General features: G+C 39.5%; 1 protein-coding gene across 1 annotated transcript; it reads right to left on the bottom strand.

Annotated features, from left to right (window-relative positions):
• Positions 1–2,786: 2,786 nt before the first annotated feature.
• Positions 2,787–4,036, bottom strand: LOC112605628 (cytochrome c-like). Its single transcript, XM_025355287.1, has one exon. The coding sequence runs from the start codon at positions 3,970–3,972 to the stop codon at positions 3,655–3,657; it is 318 nt and encodes a 105-aa protein (XP_025211072.1). The 5' UTR covers positions 3,973–4,036; the 3' UTR covers positions 2,787–3,654.
• Between the last annotated feature and the right edge of the window lie 1,964 nt (positions 4,037–6,000).

Genomic DNA, 6,000 nt, shown 5'->3' on the forward strand with positions numbered 1-6,000 from the left:
ATATTCAAACATTGCTCTCCCTAAAAATGCATTATCATGTTTTGAAGGGATTTTCTCTCGAATTTAGCTCCAGGGAGAAGGTATCAAAATAACTTGAGAAAACAGATCGCCCTACAGTTTAAAGAAGTATTATGTACCCTGACTGAAACAGACATACTGTTCTTTTTTTTTTTTTTTTTTTTTTTTTTTTGGAGACAGTTTCGCTCTTTTTGCCCAGGCTGGAGTGCAACGGTGCGATCTCAGCTCACCGCAACCTCCGCCTCCCGGGTTCAAGCGATTCTCCTGCCTCAGCCTCTCGAGTAGCTGGGATTACAGGCATGTGCCACCATGCCTGGCTAATTTTTGTATTTTTTTAGTAGAGATGGGATTTCTGCATGTTGGTCAGGCTGGTCTTGAACTCCCGACCTCAGGTGATCCACCCGCCTCAGCCTCCCAAAGTGCTGGGATTACAGGCGTGAGCCACCACACCCAGCTGACATACTGTTCTTAATTATCCTGAATCACAATGAAGAGTAGAGATAATCCAAAATAGATTTTTTAATCATTCACACTTAGTTTGGGGTGTGTTTGTTAGGAATTAAACTGGTTCTAACCAATTACTGAAGCTGGTACTGGGAGGATTCAACTAGAGAGGATTCAAAAAGCTGCCTTTTTCTCTTTGCCTCTGTGCCTTACTCATTCCTCTCCTTTTCCTCACTTCACACTGGGTACCAGGGCTGGGTACCATCACACTGCAGTATAATTCCAAATGCATTTGCAAGCTAAGTTTCCCGGAGTCTGATTGTGCTTTCCTTTTGGCCTTTACCTTCATTGGAGGTGATTGAGGTAGTCTGATTTTTTAGCTGAGTCTAAACCTAAGACTATTATTTGTCTACCAGCTAGGCTTCAGGCTGCATTCCCTACGAGTCCTTAGATAAGGCCTGTGAAAAACTGAAAGCAGCATCTCCTATTTCAATAAGAATGAAATGATTGGTTTGGAGTATAAAGAGATTGATACCTTGTATGATGTCATAAACTGTGAAGCCACTTGCTTTTAAAAAAAAGAGAAAGAAAAAAAGCCTAGAAGATTACAGGGCATTTGAGGTTCCAGGGCACTGAGATCTTAGAAAAAAGCCAGGGCCTATCAAATGGGAAAGATATACTGGAAATGCAGAGAAGGGATGTCAATTCAAGGGTAGAGATTTGCAATGAGAGCAAAGGAGCCGGTGCAACGTTGTTTGGATTAGATCATAATTTCCCAAACTCTGTTTTACTGAACATTAGCTTCCTTAGATGTCATTAGATATTCTGAGTGAAAAAGTAATTCCATAGTCAAATAAGTTGGGGAAAAGCTTCAAACTGTCCTGCACTGGAGATTCATGATGCACATTAGCATACCAGAGATTCTGAGAGGAAAGCAGATTAGTTTGGTTTAACCCAGTATATCCTAACCTTACTTTACCAGGGAATCCTTTTTCCATGACCTATTGGCAATATATGGGACAGGAAAAGTGACTTAGTGTGTTCATGATATTAGTGTTGTAATCCCAGTCAACCAGTATCACATTTCAAATCTGAAGGAATTATGCCTGTGTACATCCTAGAATATATCTCTGTTGATACTGTTAGAAAGTTGCCTGCCTGACATATTCAGGCCATTTTTGTGGGAATCAGATTGCCTCACATTGCTATTTTCTTAAATTTATAAATAAGGAGAACAAAGAGAAGTTAACACAGTTGTCAGATACATTAAACTGTTTACTTCATTAGCATTTCATTAGCTTTGTGCATGTAATGTGAACTGAACTGGATAGCAGCACATTGTTGAGAGAAGCTGTTTACACCCTATTATTTAGGATATACATTCAAGAGTAGTAGCTGTTCACATTATAAGACACCATATAATTAGGACCATGATGTCTGGTAAGGGAATAAACATTGTTCAATACCAAATGAAAGCTTAATATATTAATGTATTGAATGTGGATAAACCTGTAAAACTTACATTTACAATGTAAATGGCTTACATTGCACTGTCACAACACTAGAGGGAGCTCTATGCAGTGATTTTTCATTTTACAATTAGAAGTGATTGGCACTTTGAGTTGTTTTATAAGAAGAAAAAGGGCCAAGTGTGGTGACTGGCGCCTGTAATCCCAACACTTTGGGAGGCCAAGGCAGGAGGGTGGATTGAGGCCAGGAATTCAAAACCAACCTGGGCAACATAGTTGAGGCCCTGTCTCTACAAAAAAAATTTACAAATTAACCTGGTATGGTGGCATGTGCCTGAGAGGCCAAATCAGGAGAAATTCTCGGGACCAGAAGTTCAAGGCTGCAGTGAGCTATGATTGTGGCACTGTAGTCCATCCTGGGTGACAGGGTGAGACGCCCTGTCTTTTAAAACAAATTTCAATTTTTTTTTTTAAAGGAGCCTGGACATGGTGGTTTATGCCTGTAATCTCAACACTTTGGGAGGCCAAGGTGGGAGGATCACTTGCGCCCAGGAGTTCAAGACCAGCCTGGGCAACAAAGAGATCCCCCCATCCAAAAAAAAAAAATTAAGAAAAAGCAAGATTATTTTTCTTTTTTTTTAACTTTCGTTTTCCTTTGAGACCGAGTCTGGCTCTGTCACCAGGCTGGAGTGCAGTGGCACAATCTCGGCTCACTGCAGCCTCCCTGGTTCAAGCAATTGTCCTGCCTCAGCCTCCCGAGTAGCTGGGACTACAGGCGTGTGCCACCACGTCCAGCTAATTTATATATATATATATATATATATACACACACACAGACACACACACATATATATATTTTTTGTGGTTTTCTTTTTAATTATCTTTAGTCTTGTGATCACACATAATTTTAAAATTTGTGTGTATCTCCGCTACTTTAATCCTTTTAAGTTGGCAAAAGCACCATTCCCAATCACAAATACACAGTTCTACAGTTTTATGTTTCTGAATGGCTGTTTAAAGACAATCCTAAATTATAACTTAGTTTGACTTAGACTGTAAAGAATTCAAGAGTGAAGTTTAACTTGCTACTATTTTAAAAGCATATGACCTTATAGATTTATAAGATGTGAGAAGTGTTGAATAATCTTTAATATTACACATAAACCATACTAAAATGCCTTTCAATAAGTAAAAGGAACCATTTTAAATACAGAGAATTATAATTAGATTGGCATCGTTAAGGCCAAAACTCTAGACATTGCTACCTTATTTATCTTCAACTCTTGCCTTTAAGAGGCAAATGAACACAAAACACAGGTGAATCTTGCTTGGTTCTGAGACAGTGAAGGAATTTCCCCAGTATTTAAATATATTCACATAACCAGCTATATAAATCTAAATATAAAACCAATCTCCAGTAAGTTTTAAGATGGCACTCACCATCTTTGTGAAAAGCTGAACATTACTAATGAAGTCTAATCATATCTTTAGAAAGGGTAAACAGTGATAGCATTTACTGAATTGGAATTACTATTAAAATTCAAAAACTGAACATATTCATTTAACCACAAGCCAGTCGTAGTTTTAAATCAGGACTGCCCAACAAAATATTCTGTCAGTCATTCACGATCTGAATTCTGGTGTATGAGATCTATTAAAGTATGGTACACATAAAAAAGTCACGAGACATTGGTTTTGTAATAAACAAGGCAGTGGCCAATTATTACTCATTAGTAGCTTTTTTGAGATAAGCTATCAAGTCTGCCCTTTCTTCCTTCTTCTTAATGCCGACAAAGATCATTTTTGTTCCAGGGATGTACTTCTTGGGATTCTCCAAATATTCCATCAGTGTATCCTCTCCCCAGGTGATGCCTTTGTTCTTACTGGCGGCTGTGTAAGAGTATCCACGGGCCTGACCTGTCTTCCTCCCAAAGAGACCATGGAGATTTGGCCCAGTCTTGTGCTTGCCTCCCTTTTCAACAGTGTGGCACTGGGAACACTTCATAATAAAAATCTTCTTGCCTTTCTCAACATCACCCATATTTAATTCTCTTTTTAGTCGCTGGCGCAACGAAGATTCCTGCTCCGAAGCAGGAAGTCCCCACTCTCTCATTTTTATATATTATTAGTAGAGACGGGGTTTCACCGTGTTGGCCAGGATAGTCTCAATCTCAACCTCGTGGTCTGCCCACCTCGGCCTCCCAAAGTGCTGGGATTACAGGTGTGAGACACAGCACCTGGCCTTTTTTTTTTTTTTTTTTTCAGACGGGGTCTGGCAGTGGTGCGATATCGGCTCACTGCAACCTCCACCTCTCTTACCTCATCCTCCCGAGTAGCTGGGACCACAGGCATATGCCATGATGCCCAGCTAATTTTTGTATTTTTTGTAGAGAGAGTTTTGCCATGTTGCCCAGGCTAGTCTCAAGCTCCTGAGCTCAAGCAATCCATCCACATTGGCCTCCCAAAGTTTTGGGATTACAAGCGTGAGCTACTGCACCTGGCTATTTTTCTATTTGCAAGGTAATTCATAAATGAGAACAAAGAGAAGGAAGTTAATATAGTTGGCAGATACATCAAGCTCTTTACTTACTAATAGAAAACTTGCTTTTTCTTCTTTTAAAAACAACTTCAGGCCAGGCACGATGGCTTACACCTGTAATCCCAACACTTGGGAGGCTGAGGCAGGCAGATGGCATGAGCCTAGGGGTTTAAGACCAGCCTGGGCAACATGGCAAAACCCTGTCTCGACAAAAAATACAAAAATTAGCCGGGCATGGTAGCATGCACCTATAGTCCCAGCTACTCAGGAGGCTGAGGTAGGAGGACTGATAAGGCCCAGGAGGTCAAGGCTGTAGTGAACTGTGATCATGCCACTGCATTCCAGCCTGGGCAACAGAGTGAGACCCTGTCTCAGAAAAACAACAACAACAAAATGCCAAGTTGATAGTGATATTTTGCTACCTGTCAGAAACTTTTCTAATGAAGTGAGAAATAATGTGGGAGACAAAAAGTCATTTTAGGGATATCAGAAAGGTAAGAGAACCAAAATATACTATCTTTAGAAACTCAGTATCAGAGGTGAAATATTTCTGCTATGTATTGGGTAAAGCAAGTAGTTTTATTTGTGACTTGTTCCTTCCACATTGATGAATGTTCCAGTCAGCTAATAATGTATAGGCTTTCTCTTAAATCAAGATTGAGTTAAAATTATAGTTTGTCTTTTAACAGTTCTGAATGCTGTCCTCAAAACGGTTAGGGATACCAGCCCCTTGCCTTACTTTCCTCTCCCAGATTCTCAGTACACCATCAATGTTACCTGTCCCCAGCTCCATTCTCTACCTCCAGGATCTCAGGAACCTACAGAAGTAACCAGGTATGATGCAGAAGTTCAGTTTAGAATTAGGAAAGTATGGAATCACATCTGCTAGTTATGTGCTATGTAGTCTCAGGCAGTGGTAAATAGCTAACTTAGTGCTTACTTGTGCTAGGTATAACCATGAGTGCTTTTTCCGTGACATTTACAATGTTCACAATGACACTCTAAGGCAAATACTGTTAATATCGTCATTTAAAGATGATGATTACAGTCTCACAAGAGGTTAAGTCACTTATTCAAGGCTTAATAGTAAGAGATGAACTCAGATATAAAGCCAGGGCATCTGACACTAAAGCCCTTATAACTAGTCACACATTGCCACCACAGCCTAATAAATTGTACCTCAGTTTCCTCATTTGTAAGGTGCTTTTAACGTGTATTTCACAGAGGTGATATGAAAATGAAATGATATAATGTATTTATTACGAATATTTGGCACACAGTAGATGCTCATCAGTAAGTATTCATTCCATTTCTTCCTGCATTGACCTTCCTTACCTTACAGAGAAGACTGAACCATGTTCTCATTATCTTTATACTTCCCTCAGAATTTAGGTCTTCATTTTACACAGTAACTGACTTAAAAGAATCTTCATGTCTTGAGAATTATTTGATTCAGGTATCATTGACCCCTTTGTAACTATTTGTTGTGTAGTTTTTTGTTTTTTTTTAGACGGAGTTTTGCTCTTGTTG

This window comes from Theropithecus gelada, chromosome 14, assembly GCF_003255815.1.
Source record: "Theropithecus gelada isolate Dixy chromosome 14, Tgel_1.0, whole genome shotgun sequence".
NCBI classification, from domain to species: Eukaryota; Metazoa; Chordata; class Mammalia; order Primates; family Cercopithecidae; genus Theropithecus; species Theropithecus gelada.

What these genes read in the sequence shown, in the direction of transcription:
- LOC112605628 (XM_025355287.1), bottom strand. Translation starts at nt 3,972, where the DNA reads ATGGGTGATGTTGAGAAAGGCAAGAAGATTTTTATTATGAAGTGTTCC.